The following is a 23,579-nucleotide window of genomic DNA, read 5'->3' as shown; positions in this document are numbered from 1 at the left end:
GTTAGCATGTTAAAGGTTAAAGGTCATACATCTCAGACTCTACAGGCCTCAGTTAGCATGTTAAAGGTTAAAGGTCATACATCTCAGACTCTACAGGCCTCAGTTAGCATGCTAAAGGTTAAAGGTCATACATCTCAGACTCTACAGGCCTCAGTTAGCATGTTAAAGGTTAAAGGTCACCCCAAGGTGAAGAAGCCCAGAGCTACATCTCAGATTCTACAGGCCTCAGTTAGCATGTTAAAGGTTAAAGGTCACCCCAAGGTGAAAAAGCCCAGAGCTACATCTCAGACTCTACAGGCCTCAGTTAGCATGTTAAAGGTTAAAGGTCACCCCAAGGTGAAGAAGCCCAGAGCTACATCTCAGACTCTACAGGCCTCAGTTAACATGTTAAAGGTTAAAGGTCACCCCAAGGTGAAAAAGCCCAGAGCTACATCTCAGACTCTACAGGCCTCAGTTAGCATGTTAAAGGTTAAAGGTCACCCCAAGGTGAAGAAGCCCAGAGCTACATCTCAGACTCCACAGGCCTCAGTTAGCATGCTAAAGGTTAAAGGTCACCCCAAGGTGAAAAAGCCCAGAGCTACATCAACCAAGCGTGGTTAGCTGGTTTAACCCCACATGGCGCCGTTAAAACTGTGGCTGAGCAGCAGAGACTCTCTGTGGCAGATATTCCAAGAGAAAAGAACATTTCTATCCATTCCTACGCCTCTCACCTCATCTATTTGTGTCTAAAACGGACCCGAGGTGCAACAGCAGAACCGCTCTTTGTGTTTTTTACTGTTTCAGAACACTAATAAAAGATAAAAGACTGAACTCAGCTGCTGAGCCCAGCTCCGTTTTCTGGTGAAAAACATTAAGATTCTCCTGAATTTCACTTCACTTTCCTGTTGTTCTGGTTCCTGGTTCCTAAAAACACCAAAACTGATCAGATGTCTGTTTCTTTTCTCTGCTTCAAGTCCAAAAGCTGTGAATAAAACATCATTTAGTGACTGAATCCCGTCTCCAGCCTTTTTCTGCCGCCACATTGTTTCATTTCTTCTTATTCAGGCCTTTTTTCCACAGCGTCCCGTCTCTTTTGGAACAGAAATCAGGGCCTCACATCTTTTCACATCCACATTTTATTGTTTTTCACATCCTGTTTGCACACACAGATCATGAACTTTGATGTAAACATCTGTTTAGAGGTTGAATCGGACACAAACGCAGCAAAGCTCAGTCGGACCGATGCTAATCTTTGCTTTACATGGTTTCATTATTGCCTTTTTTCAGTGGACATGCTGCAGAAATCGACCGATTTCCTCATTCACAGAGTTATTTCCAATAGAAAATGCCACAATCCGATGACTTTCACAGGTTTTAATTAATTTAATTAAAATATACTGCGGCCACAGAGAATCGGGGGGGGGCAGAGATGGAGAACAGACGGTACAAAGCATCGAATTAACGAATTAAACGGAGCGGGCTGTTAGAAATACATCAGTCATCCGTCCATTCACTGAGAAGAAGAAACATTCAGGCGCCTGCTTTTCTACGTCAGACACAAACGCCTCAGTTTGGGCCTCAGAAACCGGGCCGGGCCGGGTTCAGAACCATCTCTTTCCTCCCTCTGTCTGCATCCATGTTCGAGTTGGGCCAAGAATAAGCAGTGAGCTCACATTCAGAGGGTGGAGGCCGGCCAGGATCAGCGGGTCGCTTTTTCAGATCCTCCACAAAGTTCTGGGTGTTAAAGCCCGCCGGGCCTGGCCTGAAACGGACCCAGACGGCCGTCAGACTGTCTCACTGTAGAAGGAGATTCATTTCTACAGAGGGAGATGAGGCACAAAGTTCAACAGCTTCTTCTTGATTCTCCGAGATCTGCTTCCACAAAAGCAAGTGGAAATAAAACGTCTGAGTCCAGAACGAATGACAGAACCAGAACCGGAGCGGGGAGCCGTGTCCAGAGCCTGAGAACCAGAAACATCTGGCTCCTGAGGCCACATCTGGTCACACGAGCTATAAAATGTGAGTTTCCCTGCCTGTGAGCTGCTGATCCTGCAGCATCCTGCATGTCTGCAGCCCCCCCACTGCCCTGAAAAAGTGTCCAGAGGTTTCCCAAGTCATCAGCTGTGAGCAGAAAACTCCTTCTGAGGTGAAGTGAATCAGAATAAAGGAGATAAGATAGTGAAAGCCAAGCCATTACGCAGAATACGTGCACACAGCTATTTACAGCATCTGTACATCAGCATCGGCTCCAGAAACATTAAAGTTCACGAAAAGATCATTAAAAGAACAGCTTAAGTACTGGGAAAACATCAAAAGTTGGTTAGAAACTAGAGAAGAGAAGAAGTTCAGCCTCTTTCAGCTCTAAAGTTTCATGTATCAGAGCAGATTTAAAAAAGCATCTGATCCTCAGGTGTTAAAATGAGGAAAACAGCCTCAGATGAACAAATCTCACTGTTTTACCCTCTATAAAAGGCCTCAGTTAGCATGCTAAAGGTTAAAGGTCATACATCTCAGACTCTCCAGGCCTCCGTTAGCATGCTAAAGGCTAAAGGTCACCCCAAGGTGAAGAAGCCCAGAGCTACATCTCAGACTCTACAGGCCTCAGTTAGCATGCTAAAGGTTAAAGGTCACCCCAAGGTGAAAAAGCCCAGAGCTACATCTCAGACTCCACAGGCCTCAGTTAGCATGCTAAAGGTTAAAGGTCACCCCAAGGTGAAAAAGCCCAGAGCTACATCTCAGACTCTACAGGCCTCAGTTAGCATGTTAAAGGTTAAAGGTCATACATCTCAGACTCTACAGGCCTCAGTTAGCATGCTAAAGGTCAAAGGTCATGACAGCACAGTTAGAAAAAGGCTGAACAAGGATGGCTTGTGTGGAAGGGCTGCAGGAGAAAGCCTCTTCTCTCTAAAAAGAACATGGCAGCACAGCTTAGGTTTGCAAAGCTGCATCTGAACAAAGCTCAAGACTTCTGGAACAATGTCCTTTGGACAGACCAGAGCAAAGTGGAGATGTTTGGTCCTAATGCACAGCAGCACGTTTGGAGGAAACCAAACACAGCATATCAGCACAAACACCTCATACCAGCTGTCAAGCACGGTGGTGGAGGGCTGATGATCTGGGCTGGTTCTGCAGCCACAGGACCTGGGCACCTTGCAGTCATTGAGTCCACCATGAACTCCTCTGGATACCAAAGTATTCTAGAGGGGTTCACTTAGTTTTCCACACCCTGCTTCTGTGTTTTGTTCCATAAATAAAGACTCAGTGTTGATCTGAGGTTGGATTCACTGACTTTAACACCTGCTGATGATGATCTTTGTCCTGATACATGAAACTGTTGACCTGAAAGAGGGTTCACTTTCTTTTTCATGACATAATAAACTGAGGTTGGTTTGATGAAAACATTTTCTCACTTTTTGCCGTCAGAACACGTCTTTTGCTTCTTTTAATGTGACAAAAATCATTTAATTAGTTCACCGATTGGTTAGAAACGTACAAAACAACATTTTTTAATCACATATAATGGCCCTGACTCTCAAACATGTGACAGAAATCCATTCAGCAACAACGAGAAAAGAAAAACATCTGTAGGAAGGAACAGAAAAAGATGAACTGAACAGTTTATTGTAATTAAAAGAACTGAAGTTTACAAGCGACGAAGGAATGACTGACGATGTTTCCAAAATGGGCTCAAATGTACGAATCCCAGCTCGCCGACGGGCGTAACCACGGCGACCGCGAGCTGCAGCCGAGTCAGAGGCCTCTGTGGGACCGGTTCTGACCACGTGAAAACATCTGGAACATCTTTGGCTGTAGCATTTGGCAATTAAAAGAAAACGCTGAGCTGAGCTGAAATGCATCGACCAGAAGAAGAAGAAGAAGAAGAGCGGCGAGCAAAGATGGAGGGCGAGGATCTGATCTGACCACGGAGGAAACACACACACACACGAACACGCTGCTGCTCCAGATGTTCCACATCTCAGAGGACGGCGCACCATCAAGTAAAAAGGTGTCAACTAGTGCAAAAATGTAAAAACGGATTTGAAATGAATCCAGGATGAGAGGGGTTGTCACGGCGACGGCGAGGAGGGAACCGGGCCCCGCAGGAGGATGTCAGCACCTGCGGACCAACCGGGCGCCACGTGTTTCAGAAACACCAGCAGCGTTTAAACACATGCAGACGCTTCTGGGAGGGGGCGGAGCCACAGGCGGCGCCCGCCGCAGGTAACACGGCGCTTCCTAACATCGGGGGAGGTTCTGCTCACTTCAGGTTGGACTGGCCCGGTTCTGGACCAGATCTCTCTGAACTGAACGGGATCGGAGAAACGTGGGCAGCTGTTAGTGTGGGTCAGGATGAGTCCTGGTTCTGGTTCTGAGCTCCAAGGCGCCCAAAGCTCCGTGTTCCAGCACCGCCGCCGTGACAGCGGGTCTCAGAAATATTCTGACTGCGCCGGACTGGAAGAATAAATCTCAGAACCCGACAGGAGAAGCTGAAAAATGTCGGGTCCGATTGGTTCCGGAGCGTCTGAGCTGGGCTGGAGTAACTTTGTTCGGTTAGATCAGCTTGTTTAGGAATCTGGCTCTGGGTTAGAAATTCAGTCAGTAGAAGAACTGGACTCGAGTCGGGCCAGAATGGATGTGGTTCTGGTTCTGGTTCAGTGGGAACTACCACAGGACTCGGGTCGTGCTTGACTGGTGATCCGTGGAGCTCCATAGAGGGTCACCGATGCTATGTGGTTGTTCTGCATCACCTGAGGAGGAGGAGAACACAAAGTCAGTCGGGTTTCCTGTAAAACCCACAATTTCACCGCTCCACATGGTTCTGGTTCTGATCCACCACCGGGTCAACAGAAAAGGTGACCCAAACAAGCTGAAAGGAGGCAGAAGTAAGCCTTACTAAATGTTACAGGCACTGTTCACCAAGGTTCTGGTGTAAGAACAAGATGAACCCAGAAGCTTTCCTTTAGCAGAACTCCTTACAACCCTCTGAGCTGCACGGATGAAGAAGCAGCTGTTTATCTGGTTCTGCTTATCGAGCAGAACCAGACAGCCCGAGTAGGTCAGAGCAGAGGAATTCTGGGTCAACCTTTGGGCCTTTTCACATCTGGAAAACCTCCAAAGGAAGAATCCCAGAGGTGTCCTTTTAAAAAGAGGGCAGCATCTCAGCTGGTTTAAAGCGGTTCTACCCAGAGTTCCCCTGGATATCTGAGCTCAGTTCCCCTCTGTAGGTCCAGCCCAATCCCATCCAGCCCGAGTAGGTCAGAGCAGGGGATTCTGGGTCAACCTTTGGGCCTTTTCACATCTGGAAAACCTCCAAAGGAAGAATCCCAGAGGTGTCCTTTTAAAAAGAGGGCAGCATCTCAGCTGGTTTAAAGCGGTTCTACCCAGAGTTCCCCTGGATATCTGAGCTCAGTTACCCTCTGTAGGTCCAGCCCAATCCCATCCACCCCATTCAATCCTGCCATTAAGTTCTATTTCAGGCTAGTCTGAGTCTTACAGGCTTTGGCGCCATCTGCTGATGAGTTTATTTACTGCAAAGCAGGTGATGGAAACAGCAGAATTCACCCCAAACTCTGATTTATCTTCATTGAAGAATCTGTTGCATCACTGCTGTGAAACATTTGATTTAACCCGGTTTATCTGGCCGCTCTGACATCTTAGAAAACAAACTGAAGCGCTTCTTTAGAGGTCTGCTGAGCTGAGAGTTAGCTGCAGACTCGGTGAACTCTGACCTCAGCTGAGATACACAGACAAAAAGGTTCTGACCTCAAAGATCATCCTCTGCAGTCCGAAGCAGAAGGTAGAGCCGAACGGGTTGGTGTTATTGGCCGATGAAGACCTGTGAAACAAACATTCCTCCAGGTTACTGTGGATTACAGACATCTGCAGTGTTCTGCGCTCTGGTTTATTACCTGTGGAGCACCACGGGCTTTTCCATGGGGTGGCCCAGCAGCTCCTGAACCTGATCCCACTGGGACAAACACAGAGTTGGAGACAGCTTTAGAGAGAGAACATTTCCCCAGGTAAATAAAACAGTCCTGTTCATCTCCTGGTTTCCATCACAGGGTCATTACACCTGCGTGAAAAGCTCGATCTGAACAAAAGATTCAAGATAACAACCTCATCATTTTAGTAGAGAAACAGTCTACAACTTATATCTATGTGACATTTGGCCAGATTGATCCTTCATTACTTGCAGATGTGGATTAAATGCGATCCAAAAAAAGTGAATCCTGTAGTTGTTGAAGAGTTATACACCAGAACCAAACAGTTTACATTTACATTTACATAAAAATGATGTAAATAAGGTATAAAATAGGTTTACCAGCCATGGAAATGTTTTAGAGGAAGTGAATCCAGATAAAAACAACTGAAACGTCGTCCTTTAAGAAGTGGACGTAGCCATCGTGACACCACCTGTTGGCCTCTGAAGTTCCACACAATGAACCTGGTGTCATTAGTTTAAAGTTTAAACTGCTGAGACTCGATGGGCCTTTTAAAAAGTTTGAAAACTACGGATAAACTGAACAGAAATATCAGTGTAATTTCTCAGAAGCAGATGGACAATATTCAAGTTCCGACAAAGAATCTTAGTGCTAAAAACTCACTTTTAATCATAAATTATTGCACCTTCTCTTATTTTTTCCAGCATTGAAGGCATATTTGGTTGAGTGCATTGAATAAACAATCGTGTCATCAGGATTTAAAGGGAGACGGACACAAACATCATCCCAAATCTGAGAGGAAGAAATAAACCTCCCAACCATCCCATCCCGGCCATAACATCCCATCCATCCCTACCATAACATCCCATCCATCCCTACCATAACATCCATCCCTACCATCCCATCCCATCCATCCCTGCCATAACATCCCATCCATCCCTACCATAACATCCCATCCATCCCTACCATAACATCCCATCCATCCCTACCATAACATCCCATCCATCCCTACCATCCCATCCATCCCTACCATAAAAAAAAAAAAAACTGTTCTTATGTTCAATATTTAAACTTTGTTTAAATATTGAAATATTGTGGGTGTTTTTTCCTGAAATTTACTGGTTCTACAAACCTCTTTTCATTCAGAACAGATTTAAGAACCTTGATCATCTTGTTTCAGTACAAAAAGTGTCTTTTTTTATAGTTTGTGAGGTCAGGAGACGACATCAGAACACTGATGACTCAGCACTGATGACTTAATCATAAATTATTGCACCTTCTCTTATTTTTTCCAGCATTGAAGGCATATTTGGTTGAGTGCATTGAATAAATAATCGTGTCATCAGGATTTAAAGGGAGACGGACACAAACATCATCCCAAATCTGAGAGGAAGAAATAAACATCCCAACCATCCCATCCCGGCCATAACATCCCATCCATCCCTACCATAACATCCCATCCATCCCTACCATAACATCCATCCCTACCATCCCATCCCATCCATCCCTGCCATAACATCCCATCCATCCCTACCATAACATCCCATCCATCCCTGCCATAACATCCCATCCATCCCTACCATAACATCCCATCCATCCCTGCCATAACATCCCATCCATCCCTACCATAACATCCCATCCATCCCTACCATAAAAAAAAAAAAAACTGTTCTTATGTTCAATATTTAAACTTTGTTTAAATATTGAAATATTGTGGGTGTTTTTTCCTGAAATTTACTGGTTCTACAAACCTCTTTTCATTCAGAACAGATTTAAGAACCTTGATCATCTTGTTTCAGTACAAAAAGTGTCTTTTTTTATAGTTTGTGAGGTCAGGAGACGACATCAGAACACTGATGACTCAGCACTGATGACTTAATCATAAATTATTGCACCTTCTCTTATTTTTTCCAGCATTGAAGGCATATTTGGTTGAGTGCATTGAATAAACAATCGTGTCATCAGGATTTAAAGGGAGACGGACACAAACATCATCCCAAATCTGAGAGGAAGAAATAAACATCCCATCCATCCCTACCATAACATCCCATCCATCCCTACCATCCCATCCCATCCATCCCTGCCATAACATCCCATCCATCCCTGCCATAACATCCCATCCATCCCTACCATCCCATCCCATCCATCCCTACCATAACATCCCATCCATCCATCCATCCCTACCATCAGACCCAGAGACGTTCTGGAGTCACGATTCAACAGTAACTACAATACAAATCTACAGGTGTCAAAAAGAAAATGCATCTAAAAGCAAGGAAATTAGTAAAATAAATAAGATAGAATAAGTAAATGAATACTTAGCAGCTAATAAAATTAATCTAAAACACCACACAATCCCATCATAACCCCATTAATGATTATAAATCATTAAAATCTTTTGGGTTTGTTCAGTGCCCAGGTGACACATAAAAAAAAAAAAACTGTTCTTATGTTCAATATTTAAACTTTGTTTAAATATTGAAATATTGTGGGTGTTTTTTCCTGAAATTTACTGGTTCTACAAACCTCTTTTCATTCAGAACAGATTTAAGAACCTTGGTCGTCTTCTTTCAGTACAAAAAGTGTCTTTTTTTATAGTTTGTGAGGTCAGGAGACGACATCAGAACACTGATGACTCAGCACTGATGACTTAATCATAAATTATTGCACCTTCTCTTATTTTTTCCAGCATTGAAGGCATATTTGGTTGAGTGCATTGAATAAACAATCGTGTCATCAGGATTTAAAGGGAGACGGACACAAACATCATCCCAAATCTGAGAGGAAGAAATAAACATCCCAACCACCCCATCCCGGCCATAACATCCATCCATCCATCCCTACCATCCATCCATCCATCCATCCCTACCATAACATCCATCCCTACCATCCCATCCCATCCATCCCTACCATCCCATCCCATCCATCCCTACCATCCCATCCATCCCTGCCATAACATCCCATCCATCCCTACCATAACATCCCATCCATCCCTGCCATAACATCCCATCCATCCCTACCATAACATCCCATCCATCCCTGCCATAACATCCCATCCATCCCTGCCATCCCATCCATCCCTACCATCCCATCCCATCCATCCCTACCATAACATCCCATCCATCCATCCATCCCTACCATAACATCCCATCCATCCCTACCATCAGACCCAGAGACGTTCTGGAGTCACGATTCAACAGTAACTACAATACAAATCTACAGGTGTCAAAAAGAAAATGCATCTAAAAGCAAGGAAATTAGTAAAATAAATAAGATAGAATAAGTAAATGAATACTTAGCAGCTAATAAAATTAATCTAAAACACCACACAATCCCATCATAACCCCATTAATGATTATAAATCATTAAAATCTTTTGGGTTTGTTCAGTGCCCAGATGACACATAAAAAAAAAAAACTGTTCTTATGTTCAATATTTAAACTTTGTTTAAATATTGAAATATTGTGGGTGTTTTTTCCTGAAATTTACTGGTTCTACAAACCTCTTTTCATTCAGAACAGATTTAAGAACCTTGGTCGTCTTCTTTCAGTACAAAAAGTGTCTTTTTTTATAGTTTGTGAGGTCAGGAGACGACATCAGAACACTGATGACTCAGCACTGATGACTTAATCATAAATTATTGCACCTTCTCTTATTTTTTCCAGCATTGAAGGCATATTTGGTTGAGTGCATTGAATAAACAATCGTGTCATCAGGATTTAAAGGGAGACGGACACAAACATCATCCCAAATCTGAGAGGAAGAAATAAACATCCCAACCATCCCATCCCGGCCATAACATCCATCCATCCATCCCTACCATCCATCCATCCATCCATCCCTACCATAACATCCATCCCTACCATCCCATCCCATCCATCCCTACCATCCCATCCCATCCATCCCTACCATCCCATCCATCCCTGCCATAACATCCCATCCATCCCTACCATAACATCCCATCCATCCCTGCCATAACATCCCATCCATCCCTACCATAACATCCCATCCATCCCTACCATAACATCCCATCCATCCCTACCATAACATCCCATCCATCCCTACCATCCCATCCATCCCTACCATAAAAAAAAAAAAAACTGTTCTTATGTTCAATATTTAAACTTTGTTTAAATATTGAAATATTGTGGGTGTTTTTTCCTGAAATTTACTGGTTCTACAAACCTCTTTTCATTCAGAACAGATTTAAGAACCTTGATCATCTTGTTTCAGTACAAAAAGTGTCTTTTTTTTATAGTTTGTGAGGTCAGGAGACGACATCAGAACACTGATGACTCAGCACTGATGACTTAATCATAAATTATTGCACCTTCTCTTATTTTTTCCAGCATTGAAGGCATATTTGGTTGAGTGCATTGAATAAACAATCGTGTCATCAGGATTTAAAGGGAGACGGACACAAACATCATCCCAAATCTGAGAGGAAGAAATAAACATCCCAACCATCCCATCCCGGCCATAACATCCATCCATCCATCCCTACCATCCATCCATCCATCCATCCCTACCATAACATCCATCCCTACCATCCCATCCCATCCATCCCTACCATCCCATCCCATCCATCCCTACCATCCCATCCATCCCTGCCATAACATCCCATCCATCCCTACCATAACATCCCATCCATCCCTACCATAACATCCCATCCATCCCTACCATAACATCCCATCCATCCCATCCATCCCTACCATAAAAAAAAAAAAAACTGTTCTTATGTTCAATATTTAAACTTTGTTTAAATATTGAAATATTGTGGGTGTTTTTTCCTGAAATTTACTGGTTCTACAAACCTCTTTTCATTCAGAACAGATTTAAGAACCTTGGTCGTCTTCTTTCAGTACAAAAAGTGTCTTTTTTTATAGTTTGTGAGGTCAGGAGACGACATCAGAACACTGATGACTCAGCACTGATGACTTAATCATAAATTATTGCACCTTCTCTTATTTTTTCCAGCATTGAAGGCATATTTGGTTGAGTGCATTGAATAAACAATCGTGTCATCAGGATTTAAAGGGAGACGGACACAAACATCATCCCAAATCTGAGAGGAAGAAATAAACATCCCAACCATCCCATCCCGGCCATAACATCCATCCATCCATCCCTACCATCCATCCATCCATCCATCCCTACCATAACATCCATCCCTACCATCCCATCCCATCCATCCCTACCATCCCATCCCATCCATCCCTACCATCCCATCCATCCCTGCCATAACATCCCATCCATCCCTGCCATAACATCCCATCCATCCCTACCATAACATCCCATCCATCCCTACCATAACATCCCATCCATCCCTACCATAACATCCCATCCATCCCTACCATAACATCCCATCCATCCCTACCATAACATCCCATCCATCCCTGCCATAAGATTCCATCCCTCCAATCCCATCCCAACCCTCCATACTATCCCTACCATCCCATCAGACCCAGAGACGTTCTGGAGTCACAATTTAACAGTAACTACAATACGAATCTACAGGTGTCAAAAAGAAAATGCATCTAAAAGCAAGGAAATTAGTAAAATAAATAAGATAGAATAAGTAAATGAATACTTAGCAGCTAATAAAATTAATCTAAAACACCACACAATCCCATCATAACCCCATTAATGATTATAAATCATTAAAATCTTTTGGGTTTGTTCAGTGCCCAGGTGACACATAAAAAAAAAAAAAAACTGTTCTTATGTTCAATATTTAAACTTTGTTTAAATATTGAAATATTGTGGGTGTTTTTTCCTGAAATTTACTGGTTCTACAAACCTCTTTTCATTCAGAACAGATTTAAGAACCTTGATCATCTTGTTTCAGTACAAAAAGTGTCTTTTTTTGTAGTTTGTGAGGTCAGGAAACGACATCAGAACACTGATGACTCAGCACCTTAGAGGTCCATAACTGACCTTGCTGTAGGTGGTTAAGATGCAGTCCTCGGTCTGAGAATCAGCTCCTTCTAACGAGTCAAAAACAGAGAATGACGTCATGTTAAAGGAGGATCCTTAAAGAAATCCCATCAAAGCATCGGCCCTGATCAGGCAACACCTCACCTTTTTTAATGACGAGTGGAATCTTAAAGTCACATCGATGATATCTGCGACAAAGACACAAAAACGATGAAACGGTGGACTAAAACGTCACAGTAGATCAGGTAAAAATGAAGAATACTACGTGTTAACAGATAAGGAGAAGGACAGAAGACAGTTACATGTTGAAGTTGTAATGTCCAGGATAGTTGGTGTGGAGCACAAACTTCTTCACCAGGTGAGTTGTTGAGTCAAACAGGATGTCCTGAAAAATAAGGCGAGATTATTTCAGCATCATTTGACAGGCCTATCTACTGCAAACACCGGGGGGTTAAACACAGATAAAGGCAGGATCTGAACAGTTCAGGTTCAGCTTGTTTACTTTCCCAGACCAGACAGGTCAGAGGAATTTAGTTACAGCCACCCAAAAATGTCAGAAACGGACCTCAGACCCACGATTCACACACAGCTGGTCCAAAAAACAGCAACCACCGTGTTTTTCTATGTGATTTGATGGGAAAGTCCTCACTGTAACCTTTGGCTGAAGGATATTTCCTGACCATTTGTTTACCGACTTCACTCCAAACTCAACATTTCAGTCAGTGGACTTACTGCAGATACAACAGTAAGAGATACGTGTCTTTATCCAGCTACCAAGAACATGTTTATGCCACATCCAGCAGCGGTAATTACTGTGCTGCAGCAACCATTCACACACAAAAACAACCCATAAACACTCAAGAATAAGAATAAAACTCAGGCTGAGTGCACGCACCACTCCGAGGGTGAAGTAGTTGAAGAAGTAGTCGTTACATTTCGAGGGAACCTGCTTGTGAGGTGACGGAGAGTGGATCTTCATCTGCAAAACAAACACACCATCGAACACTGAATGTGCTTTAAGAAAAAAAAGGAAACATCTGAAAAGCTCAGAGGCTTGTTGGTTTTACTCAGACTCAGAAAATATGTTTTCACGTAGGGATCTTTGAGGTTCTTTGATTTACAAACAGGGCAAAACAAATGCAGTTGGATTTAGGGTTTCAGTCTCTTCAGTATATACTCAGATATGGAAGGCAAATTAGGTCCAACTATAAAGGGCTTTCCATGCAAAATGTGGCGGGATTCATGTCCTCATTCCTCAGAAATCTTTTAGGTGCTCTTCTGGTGAGAGGTCTAAATGGTGGTCTTATAAAGGCAGACCAACTAATATGCAATGTGTCTCACTAATCGGATGCAAGACTCTTCTTGATACATTCAACCAGTCTGAAACAAGCCACAATCGTGAGATCTATTCCTTTTGATGGATCGAGGAATAGATCTTTTGGTCAGAAATGGTCGTTGATTTGGAAGCACTAAGGAAAGACTGACATAGCTCCTGGACACATCATCTGATTTGCAAATAAGTGCCCATCAGGACCGGAGTTGCATGGAAATGGATTAGCGTCAATTACCTTCAAAAAGCATAAATCAATGCAAATGACCCTAGGATGAGCACGGGGGGGTGGGGGGTGCTAGGGTTCCATGATATCTGCAGTCTCTACTCAACAATTAAAGGGGAATTAGCGCAGGTGGTAGAGCACATGCGAGACATAGCGGGATGCCCGCATTCTCCAGGAAGATTTAACTTGCTTGTGTTCTGTGGAGAAAGTCATTTACAGCTAGTAAGTCATTCCGACCTTGTCCTCAGACTTGTAGAAGACTTTATGCGGCGATCCGAGGGCGCCCAGAACATCCTGGCAGGAATCTCCAAAGAAGATGCTCCTCTCCAGGGACCTGACTTTAGCATCAGCCATGGCACCGAGAGCACAACCTGTAGCCATGGAAACCAACAGAAGAGGCTCTCAATCAGTCTCCAGCACTATGGTAACCACGCATTCTTTGGGGGGGTCGTGTCCCCCCCCCAATATTGAAAAAATACCAACCTGTCCCCCCCAATATACAGAAGAAAATATGTAAAATGCATGTTCTCCTTTTATGAACCCTGTCAAGGGATCGGTCTCTTGTTATGTCTTATTTATTTTCAGTGTATTTCCGTGTGTTACCATGGGAACGTAACGGCTGCGCCGCGGTCGCCGTTGTTGATGCTAACACTCTAGCCAATGAGAGTGACCCACCGGCGCCGCCGTCTCAGCAGCGGCTCAACCGCGCCAAGCTCAACAGTGTTACCATGGGAACGTAACGGCTGCGCCGCGGTCGCCGTTGTTGATGCTAACGGCTCAATGAGAGCGACCCACCGGTGCCGCCGTCTCAGCAGCGGCTCTCCTTATCTTTACGTTGGACTTCTACTTTTGACGGAGCCGCTGCTCAACAGAGCAGATTGTACCAGAACAGGAAATCCAACACAGAATCAACAAAATAAACTTCCGCCCCCTTTCAAAATAAAAGAACTTAAAACAAAAATAACAGGCTATTAGACTTTTCGTTGTTAATGCACATTTTGAGACATTGACACAATAGAAATGGACTTAAAAGTCCTCAGCACATTTTTTGTTAAAGGAAAAGTCTGTAATTTGTTACATCATTAGTTATTAAAATATTTCCATAAACATGCTTTGGGTATTTGGCCGTTTTCCATTGGAAGCTGTCCTATTTGCTACAGAACTACTGGAAGAGCATAACTGTAATTGGTAGGTGTGTTTAAGGTCAGTAAACAGTAAGCAACTAACCAAAACAAAGTGGGGGGGCAGTCACTGTCTCGGAGAAATTACACTATTCCTTTAGATGTGAACTTACATGGTCAATGTAGTCCTCTAAACTATGTTCTAAATGTCCAATTTTTCATATATAAATAAAGAATTTTAGATAATGCACTCAACTATTTTGTTTTTCTTGGACCGCTCCAGCAGCAGTTAAAACCAAAGCTCAGCAGGTCCAGTTCCTCACGGCTTTAGTCTTTCATTTAGATCACAGCTGCTGATGCGGTTTGTTTGGATTAGTTCCCTTTGGTTCATTTTTAATTAATTATAAAGGATGATACATTCTGAAAAGGTGGAATAATGAAGAAAAACGTCTTTTATTGGGTAAATAAGATTTTAAAATACACACTCAAGGTGATTTTTATCTTTTTGCCGAAGAGTAAAAATTAGGAAAATAGTTTTTCATGTGATCAGCTGTTTCTGCTTCTGGAGAAAGACCAACAGTCAAAATCACATTAAATTCGTCTTCTTTGTCCAAGTTTTGACTCCGTTCACTACTCTGTCCACGGCGCCACCTGCTGACCGCACTACAGACACGATTATTCACTGAAATGAGCCCCAAGTTTTAAATGTGCTTTACATTTTAAAGGATAAAACGCTCCAGGTCATCCAGACCCAGGAAGAAAGACGGGTTACCTGCAGTGAGGAGGCGGAGCTTGAGCCCCAGAGGCCCTGCTCCGTCTCTCAGTACATCCACACTCTCCGCATAAATGTTGCCAAGGAAACAAGCCAACGGCATGGCAGGAGCCCTGAGGACACAGAGGTAAGTATTAGTGATGCTCGGTTCCTGGTTCAGGACCGTAGAAACGCTCCAAACACGTCAAAAAGTCTTATTTTACACATACAAGGACTTTGCTGTGGTGTGCTGCTGCTGCTTTGTTTCCAGACAATTAGATAAAAACAATCAATAAGAAGTGAAAGAGCAAAGTATTGTGTAGATTTATTGTGCAGTCGTCAGATTTGGCCCCATTGTGGTGGTTAAGCACCTCGTTTCCTGCAGATTGTTGCCAGTGTAGATGTGCATCCTCTTGACCATGGCCCCGTGAGGAATCTGCAGGGAGGTCAAACCCAGAGCCAAGTTATTCACCCGAGGAAAACACAAACATCTGATAGAACACGAGTCGAGTGTCTTATGACAAACGACCCGACCTAAATACGTTTTCCCAGAAGGTCAAAAGGCCGCAGTGACTCAGCAGAATGTATTCAAGCTTTTAGCCTGGCACAATGTTTGAATACACGAAGATTACTCAAATATAAAAGAAATGGGCCGATGATGGGCAAGAAAAGCTTAAACTTTGACCTCTGATGGCCTCAGTGGCTCCTCAGTCTACAGATAAGCTTCAGACTTTAAAAGACTTTGGTCAGAATGTTTGTGGAGAAATGTGTGCAAGAGATATTCTGATAGAAAATCGAATGAACAAATTATGCTATTATTAATGCTATCGGACCATGATAACCGGCAGATTAAAGTAAAGGTTGGGTCACATGAGGTAGTTTTACTTCACCAGAGCACAAAAACCACAAGGTTTCCTCTTACAGATTCAGTATTTAGATGAAGGGGGGGGGGGGGGGGGTGGAGTTCACACCTGTTAAAGAGGGAATTATTTACTGTTTTCTGAGCTTTTAAATTAAATAATACCATAAACTCCTGTGTTAAAGTATGATGGATTAACTCCCAGCTGGTTGTTTTTGTCTTTTTATGAGCGTTTTACTATTTATTATTTTAAATATTTACTATTTACTATCTTTTAACCAACACTAACAGACATATCACTCCTGTTCTTAACTCCCTTCACTGGCTTCCTGTCCTTCATAGAACTGATTTTAAACTTTTAAAGTTTGTTTTTAAAGCTCTTAACAGCCTCACCCCATCGTATTTATCTGAGCTTTTAACTGTAACCCTGGCAGAGCTCTGAGGTCAACAAATCAACTTTTTCTGGAAGTGTTCAGGTCCAAATACAAGCCCTGGGGTGCCCCCAGGCTCTGTAATAAGCTCCCCCCCGAGATGTGCCTTATTTCTGACCTCTGACCTCTTTAAATCTAAGCTAAAAACTTATTTCAGATGGCTTTTAATACCCAGTAGTATGGTGACACTTTTATTTAAAAAAAAAACATGAAAAAGGACCAGAACAAATGCCAAAGATCTTCTTCCTTTTTGTTTCTTACGGGGATAAAACCTATGAATCATTTTCAAAGACACTCCTTCTGTCCTTTGAACCGGAAGGACATGTTTCCATGTTTAAATATGGGTGTGATACTGGATATGACATCACAACATTTTAATACCCAGTAGTATGGTGACACTTTTATATCATCTTATTAAATTTTACTGTTATTTTATTGTTTTTTTACTTATTCTTTTACTTATTTATTATCTGCTGTAAAGCACTTTGGTACCGAAATGGATTGTTGTAAAGGGCTGTAGAAATAAATCACATTTACATGAAGTCTGATATTCACTTCATACACTTAAAGAAGAGTAACTGCAGCTATAAAAACCACAGAAAAGCTTGTTGTTTAAGAACTGAACCGACTTAAACTACACAAATAAAGCCTGTAATAACTGAATTAAAGTGTCATTCACTCCCAATAACATCTTCCTTTCTGTCAATGTTTTTGCAGATTGATGAAGAAACGAAAAGGGTAAAATATTTCAGGTCAACTCGCAGTTTTACCGGAGAACGCTGAGCTCAGAAAGCCACATAAGCAGAGCTTCACAGTCTGATGGAGGGGAATCACCAACCTCACCTCGTATTTTGGAGCTTCATTCCACGAGTCCAGCTGAAAGGAAAACGACAGTCCTCGAAAGTTGAGATGGAACAACTGCTCTGCTGCGTTGTAAACTGGACGGAGAGGACCAGATGTCAATAAAAGGTAACGAAAAGTCAGATAAGAAGAGCTGAGAGGGGATTCTTTGTGACGTACCTCCAGGGTGTGTGGCTCCAAACGACTGGTCGATCTGCTCGATGGTGGGGGCTATGGCCTGGGAGTTGAAATGGACTCCACTGAAACACAGTTAAGCAAATTAACATTTAAAGAGACTGTTTGAACGGGATAAGGACTGAAAGAGAGACATCATTAAAGTAAAATATCAGAGATATTAATGCAGGCAGGTGGACTGAAGGCCGATCTGTAAAAGTGACGGTGGTCCTCTGGTCCGGTGTAGGGACCAGATCTGCTCGGGTTGCCAGGTCTGCTCGGGTTGCCAGGTCTGCCACTCGTAAAAAACTTTATTTTCAATGCAAAATGTATTTGGAAACTGAGCTAATCATGTCAGCATTTCTGTAAAAGTCACAAAAAAACAGCTTTTTTAAGAAAACATAAAGTGATTGGTTACCCCACTGTTTACATTTTATGAATGAAGTATTTTTTGCCAATATGTGGTTGTTTAATAGAAACTCCAACTTTATTACAAACTACATTGCGTCCCATTTCATAAGAACCAGATGTGCTCGGGGGTCAAGTCCCTTTCCAAAGATAATGCTTTGTAAAAGTTTGAGCTCCTCTGGCTGCCCTTAGCCGCCCGCATCAGATCCAAGTCCCTGATGTTAGCTACAAAGAGCTTAATGGAACGGCTCCATCTCCTCGAATGCTCTTGCAAAGGCTTCTGTCCCAACTGGGTCCCTCCGTTGGTCCCAGGATTGTCGTCTAGCAGCTCCTACACCACGCCTAAGACAATCCAAACTCTGTTCATGTGTCGTCCCACGATGGTGGAATGACCTACCGAGCGCTACCAGAACAGGGGCGTCCCTGTCTATCTTCAAGAAGCTCCTGAAAACCCAGCTCTTCAGAGAGCATCTCCTATCCCAGCACTTACCTTGTACTTCCCTCCCCCCTCTATCTCTGCACTTTATCTTTCTGCACTTCCTTCTATGCCTGCACCCTATCTCTACTCTGTCCCCTCTGACAGAGTCGGACTCCTGGGTTCCTTCTATGTAGCTTATTGTTAGCTTTTTATAAAGCTGTTATAGCTTCATTTGTAAGTCGCTTTGGATAAAAGCGTCTGATAAATACAGAAACATAAACTGCTAACTTACAGCTAACTGCTAACGTACAGCTAACTGCTGGACTCGTGGGTTCCTTCTATGTAGCTTATTGTTAGCTTTTTATGTAGCTGTTATATCTTCATTTGTAAGTCGCTTTGGATAAAAGCGTCTGATAAATACAGAAACAGAAACTCTATGCTTGACCGAATAGTTCATAACACATTTTTCTGCAGTTATTTCAGTTTTATTCTGACTTTAAGGTCAATATTGAGAATCCTGGCACGAAAAAGAAAATCCTCGGTGGAAGTAGGACCCGAAAATTAGCCAAAATTCTACAAGAAAAGGTCACATTTAGTCTAAAAATGGATTTGTCAACCAACATTTCACAATGATGTGGTTGATGATGCGCCTTTATGACAACATCTGCACTTAAATGAACCAAATAACTGCTAAAACGTGAATAATAAAGTCTTTCTGCACTTCCTTCTATGCCTGCACCCTATCTCTACTCTGGACTCCTGGGTTCCTTCTATGTAGCTTATTGTTAGCTTTTTATAAAGCTGTTATATCTTCATTTGTAAGTCGCTTTGGATAAAAGCATCTGTTAAATACATAAACATAAACTGCTAACCTACAGCTAACTGCTAACTTACAGCTAACTTCTAACTTACAGCTAACTGCTAACTTACAGCTAACTGCTCGCTTACAGCTAACTTCTAACTTACAGCTAACTGCTAACTTACAGCTAACTGCTAACTTACAGCTAACTGCTAACGTACAGCTAACTGCTAACGTACAGCTAACTGCTGGACTCGTGGGTTCCTTCTATGTAGCTTATTGTTAGCTTTTTATACAGCTGTTATATCTTCATTTGTAAGTCGCTTTTGATAAAAGCGTCTGATAAATACAGAAACATCCTGTTCAGCACTTTCCATCATTGGTGGACTAACAAATTCAACTGAAAATTACAGTCAAACTCTGGTCAAACTGGTCTTCTTCTTCTGAATTATTAACTGCTGTAACGTAGCCTTTATGCTAGATTTTTCACTGCAAACCAAATCTCATGTTAAACACCAGCTGTTTTGCGTGTTTATTTTAGCCACGGCAGCTTTTTGGTGACCAAAATGCTGGATCAGGGTTAGACGAAGAGCAGCTAAGCTTTATGCATTCAGTTGTGACAGTTAGAGGGCGCTGCAGAGCACACAATGTCGGACTCCTGGGTTCCTTCTATGTAGCTTATTGTTAGTTTTTTATAAAGCTGTTATATCTTCATTTGTGAGTCACTTTGGATAAAAGCGTCTGATAAATACAGAAACATAAACTGCTAACCTACAGCTAACTGCTAACTTACAGCTAACTTCTAACTTACAGCTAACTGCTAACTTACAGCTAACTGCTGGACTCCTGGGTTCCTTCTATGGAGCTTATTGTTAGCTCTTTATAAAGCTGTTATATCTTCATTTGTGAGTCGCTTTGGATAAAAGCGTCTGCTAAATACAGAAACAGAAACATAAAAGCCGTCCATGTTTCCTACGAAGAGCCGCGAAAACGACTTCAACAGGTTGGTTTTTTTACTACTTCAGTAAGTTGTCCGGACCAATCACATTCCCTTACGTTGCCGTGCCAACGTCCAGCCAATCAGAGAACGTGACGTCACCAATAGGCGCAGATCTGGTCTCTACACCGGCTTAGAGAAGAGGGCGATGTCTAAGATGTGCACATTAAGCCCAGGAAATGCAGGCTGTGGCTAAGAGTCTCACTCAGCTGCTGTCCGACAGGTTTGCACACATCTACTCACCAGTATTTCAACTTGACTTTGCTCAGGTCATACACTTCAATCACCTGCAACACGGAGGGAAAAACACGGCCTTGTTACCACCGAGGGAGTCAAACATCACCGCCAAGCACCCAGAACAACGATTTTCACCTTGAGTCTCTGATTTGTGGCATCAAACAGCAGTTTAATCCCATCCTGAGTCAGGTTCAGTATGAGGTCATGGCTGAGTGGCGTCTGGAGGGAGATAAACCAAATTAATTCACAGAGAGGCCTCAGATCAGTCTTACACCTGGGTTTCCAACAGCTTCCCTGAGTTAAACCTGAGGGCTGTTCAGGAAAGCTGCTTCAACACGTTCAGGATTCAGGTCGAATCCATAAAGTCAGCACAATATTCTGTCATTTAGAACCAAACTATACATTTTTATGTGTATCGGAAGCATAAAATGCACAGTTTGCTGAGCTGTAACTGACATTTCAAACCAGCTCTACAGGTTTGATATTCAGCTGAAAATCTGTCACTCTGCAGTTAGCTCATAAAATATCAGAAAAGGACTGATTTTGACAGATAACTTATGTTTGAGATGGTTACTAATCTAACTAAAAATCATGAGAAACACTCAAATATCTGAGACTGTAAACCACAGGAAGGTCTTAAAATCTGTCCTGCTGCCCAAAAAAAAGGGATTCTTAGAGAAGCCGATTAACATTTCTGAGACTGGGACTGAAAGCAGTGAGTTTTACCTGTTCGCTGTATAGCACCTGGACATTTTTGATGATGCGGCAGTGTTTCTGGAGGATGGAGATGGCCTGGGAAAATGGCATCCCTGAAAACAAAGACACACACAGTCCAGAATCAGGCTTCCACGCTCTTATTTTCTCTTATTTTTCAGCGTGTTCTGTTTGGCACCCACCTAAGGCGAATTCCCATTGCTCATTTCCTAGTGATCTCTCAGGCACCACCTCCAGATCCAGCATTGGCAAGTAGTGGGGGGCAGCTCACCTCACCTCAAGACACAATGGGACCCGCTGAGGGACCCTCTCTTTCTGCTGGCTCTCCCTGATCACAGCGCTGTCTCACAACAGGAGCTATTTCAATTCATAGCGACCAACTTCTGCATCCAAAGCTGCCAAATTCATGAGTAAAAGCACCCGACAGCTACTCGGTATGTGCTTCGAAGTAAAAAACCCTCCGTCTCTATCTCATAATACTTTAAAATGACGTTAAAATGGCACCGAAGAGCAGTAAAATGCGTTAAATAGTTAAGTGTTCGCCTATTAAAAGCAGGAGCAACACGTTCACAACAGAAGTAACGCAGCTAACACGCACAACTGGTTACCCACAAGGCCAACAGCTGGTTTGTGCGGTTTCCAAATCAATAACAACCTGCAAACACGCAGCCGAGTGGTGCGAATTATCCGAAAGACAAGTTGGACTCAGCGCAGGTCACCAACAGGCTTCAGGCTCCTAAGCAAACATTGCCTGGCTTCAGTTCAGCTAATTCAGTTGCAGTCAGACACATAAAAACACAGATAATGAGTCCCTCGCCGTTAGGTCTCTTATCTGTCACAGTCGGGCGGTTACGAAAGCATCAAATCTTCTGTTTTCTTCGTGCTATCAGCTAACGTTAGCGAACAAGCTAACTGTAACGGTGCCGCGCTCCAAGTAAAAGTATAAATATAAATAACACACATGCAAAAATATCCGCAATTCAAGCCAGAGGACACTAATGTCACGATTCACATTGGCACGACTTAAACAAAGGGAAGTCGTCGGCTGTCGTTGCTGTTTTTCTTTCTTCGCTTCGCCGAAGCTTCAGAGCAGCTAGCTCCACCGCTGCCAGTGAGCCAATTTCGCCGTGCCCGCGACGAGACGCGTCCCCCGTTACCCGTAAACTGGTCAGCCGGTAAACGCACGCCGTGTCCGCGGCTCGGCCTTTACCGTATCTTCAATGTCAGGAGCAGACAAGAGCAACACAGCGTCCAAACAACACCAACTTCAGACATCAACAACAGCCAGCAGGATCAGCTGATAATTCGACTTCCTGTGTTCGACGCACGTCTTTAACTTACGTGATGACGTTTGATCAGCTGACAAAGAGTGTCCAATCAGAGCCGTTGAGCCGTCCCTCCACTTCACTGTGTTTTTTTCAGCTTGAACAAATATTAAACTGATATTCAAACATAAGAAACACAAGAAAAACAACCAAAGACCAAATTAAATTGTAAAGCAAAGCCCATATGTATATTATATATTAGGTTTCTACCGTTAGCGATGTAAAATCGACAGTACAAGAAGTGGAAATTCAGTGTAAATTAGTCTAACGTAACGAAACTCAACTAAGCGATCAATAATTGCTCAAAAGGAGGTCCGATTAAATGCCTTATTACAGAGAATACAAACAACATGGTTTTCTCAAAGTACTTTTCAATTACTTTAATTTCAGATGTTGAAAACATTGCACCTTGCATTAAAGAATGGCATGACTACAAAAGTTTGAGCTACACACACACACATATGCATATATATCTATATATATATATAGATATATATGTATATCTATATATATATATAACCATAGGCATATTGTTCTGCATCATGTGTGATGTTATTCTTTTAGTTTTTAATGAGAAGCCACGTTTTGTAGCTTCAAAGCAGCTCAAACAAAACTCATAAAAATGAGAAAAGTGTCACATGAGAAGGGAAACTTACCTTGGAAATGGACGTTAACAAAAACAAACATGTTAAGATCTGCTGCTTTCACTTTTAGTTTATAAATATTAGAAATATAATCATAATGCAGTGAAGTGATCCTTGACAATGTGACTGTATTAATTCCATTTTTTAAATGTAGTCAGAGTAAAATTACAAGGACTGGATTTTGTAACCTGATTATGTGCAAATCTTTACTTTCCAGATGTTTTTATTTCCTATATTTACCCTAATATAACACCTGTATGCACCACAGATATGTTCTTAAGAGCTTCTGCCTGCAGCTTCTCTGCTCCGCAGTTCCTCCTCCTGGATGATTTTCAAAGGGAACGATTCTTTCTTACAGCTGCTTTTATTTCCCCGCCTGGATCCATACTGTCTCCTGTGTTTATTGTATGACCTGAGGAGAAATTTTAAGGCAGGTTTTGTTGGGAT

The 23,579-nt window shown here is 42.5% G+C and overlaps 1 protein-coding gene across 2 annotated transcripts; it reads right to left on the bottom strand.

Annotated features, from left to right (window-relative positions):
* Window positions 1-807: 807 nt before the first annotated feature.
* On the bottom strand, window positions 808-22,479 carry phaf1 (phagosome assembly factor 1). Of its 2 annotated transcripts, none has more exons than XM_072386767.1 (16): window positions 21,346-22,479; window positions 21,176-21,258; window positions 20,585-20,668; window positions 20,456-20,499; window positions 17,597-17,676; window positions 17,420-17,514; window positions 15,658-15,722; window positions 15,308-15,420; window positions 13,652-13,785; window positions 12,754-12,837; window positions 12,161-12,243; window positions 12,003-12,046; window positions 11,859-11,905; window positions 5,889-5,947; window positions 5,743-5,815; window positions 808-4,727 (listed from the first exon to the last, which is right to left on the bottom strand). In XM_072386767.1, the coding sequence occupies exons 1-16, from the start codon at window positions 21,407-21,409 to the stop codon at window positions 4,632-4,634; spliced, it is 1,248 nt and encodes a 415-aa protein (XP_072242868.1). In that variant the 5' UTR covers window positions 21,410-22,479; the 3' UTR covers window positions 808-4,631. The 2 variants fall into 2 exon arrangements, with proteins under 2 accessions (XP_072242868.1, XP_072242867.1); XM_072386766.1 differs by having other exon boundaries at window positions 810-4,727; window positions 11,859-11,908.
* Window positions 22,480-23,579: the final 1,100 nt, after the last annotated feature.

The sequence above is a fragment of the Leuresthes tenuis genome, unplaced genomic scaffold (assembly GCF_036924035.1).
Source record: "Leuresthes tenuis unplaced genomic scaffold, fLeuTen1.0.hap1 SCAF_5, whole genome shotgun sequence".
In the NCBI taxonomy this organism is placed as follows: domain Eukaryota; kingdom Metazoa; phylum Chordata; class Actinopteri; order Atheriniformes; family Atherinopsidae; genus Leuresthes; species Leuresthes tenuis.
Note: the sequence above shows the minus strand (reverse complement) of the source record. Positions and strands in the feature narration are given on the sequence as shown.

Excerpts from the sequence above, each read along its gene's own strand:
- phaf1 (XM_072386766.1), bottom strand. The coding sequence starts at position 21,409 with ATGCTGGATCTGGAGGTGGTGCCTGAGAGATCACTAGGAAATGAGCAA. Across the intron at positions 20,500-20,584 it reads CCACAAATCAGAGACTCAAG|GTGATTGAAGTGTATGACCT; the intron begins GTGAAAATCGTT and ends TCCGTGTTGCAG. Across the intron at positions 17,677-20,455 it reads AAAGTCAAGTTGAAATACTG|TGGAGTCCATTTCAACTCCC; the intron begins GTGAGTAGATGT and ends ACTGTGTTTCAG.